General features: G+C 48.0%; 1 protein-coding gene across 1 annotated transcript in view; it reads left to right on the top strand.

Moving 5' to 3' along the window:
* The first annotated feature begins 838 nt into the window (after positions 1-838).
* ccl44 (chemokine (C-C motif) ligand 44) overlaps positions 839-1,351 on the top strand; it is a 6,559-nt gene continuing 6,046 nt past the window's right edge. The window contains exon 1 of the mRNA XM_080431075.1: positions 839-947. Within this exon, the coding sequence (XP_080287201.1) occupies positions 884-947 (64 nt within the window). The 5' untranslated portion in view covers positions 839-883. The remainder of the gene's footprint in view (positions 948-1,351) is intronic.

The raw sequence follows: 1,351 nt of genomic DNA, 5'->3' as shown, positions 1-1,351 counted from the left end.
ATGTGCCTTGTTCCAGTCATTCAAAAACGACATCAAGAACTTAAATCAAATCACAATATTCGGACATGTTACAAGACTATAGATAAACTCCCATGCAATGCAAAGAGGCAGTACGAGGCATTGCATTTAGACAGAATAGCACACATCCACTTTATTTGTGCATGTCAATACCTTCACTGTGCGTAACATTTAGAATCCGCTTTATAATATGTGTCAACTCGGTGCATGCATTATGTCAAAGTTTGTAGCCGTGTTCGGGATACTATGGTGCATATAGCAAAAGAAAGGTGTCCAAGCTGGATCTTTTTTATTGATTTCATCAGTTCAAATGATTTAGATCATAATGATGCAGTATAGGCAAATCAGAGAAGTTAGACTAAAGGCGGACTTTTTAAGCCTGGAAATGAACAAGCATTGTGTTAGAAAGCGATTAAATATGATGTCTTATTCACTAAGTTCAGAGGCAGAGAGGAACAAGAGAGTGCCATGAAGGGAACAAGATGGGATGAGAGAGGTGGAGGGAGAAATGACAGTACTGTTGAGTGTGAAGGAAGAGGAGAGAAACGAGTGAGAGGCACAGAAGAGGGAGGGAGGGCCAGAGCAGCAACTGAAGTGGATAGATGGGGGGGTGTGGGGGCGGGGGTTAGGGAGGGAGGGAGGCTGATAGATAGATAGAAAAAGAGAGCTAGAGTGGAAATGAGTGACTGGGTGAGTGTGAGTGAGTGAGTGAGTGAGTGAGTGAGTGAGTGTGGTGGGGAGGGAGGCATAGAAAGAGGGAGGGAGTAATATAATAGAGGCAGCCATAGAGGGAGAGGTGACAGAGAAGATTGTCCTCCTCTCCTCTCATCTCCTCTCATCTCATCTCCTCTCTGCCAGACTAACCATGTTTGTGCTGCAGACGCTGACTGTTATTTCTCTGACTGTTATCCTTCTGTCATCTGTGGAAGGTAGGACACAACCGCACCTCAAGTGTGTGTGTGTGTGTGTGTGTGTGTGTGTGTGTGTGTGTGTGTGTGTGTGTGTGTGTGTGTGTGTGTGTGTGGGTTGCGTGCACCCTGCAGGTGGGCAGCATAGCAGGGGGGGGGAGTGATGGCGAGGAAAACAAAAGCGAGAGGAGGGGAACAGGGATGTACTGTAAGCTACGCAGCAGCAGCAGCATGCAAGGCATAAGGCATGGATGTAAAGGCGAGGGGAGCCATGCATCGGAGCTGTCACACGTCAACAACACTGTGCATGGACGGCAAGCCATGGACCTGAGGTCGGGCTTGTGTTCGACGAGTGCACGGGCGATTGCCTGTCTGCCTGAAACACAGTGCTGTGTGCTGACAGAGAGCTGAAGGTGCAGTGGTTC

The sequence above is a fragment of the Gymnoscopelus braueri genome, assembly GCF_963280865.1.
Source record: "Gymnoscopelus braueri genome assembly, chromosome: 6".
NCBI lineage: Eukaryota > Metazoa > Chordata > Actinopteri > Myctophiformes > Myctophidae > Gymnoscopelus > Gymnoscopelus braueri.
Note: the sequence above shows the minus strand (reverse complement) of the source record. Positions and strands in the feature narration are given on the sequence as shown.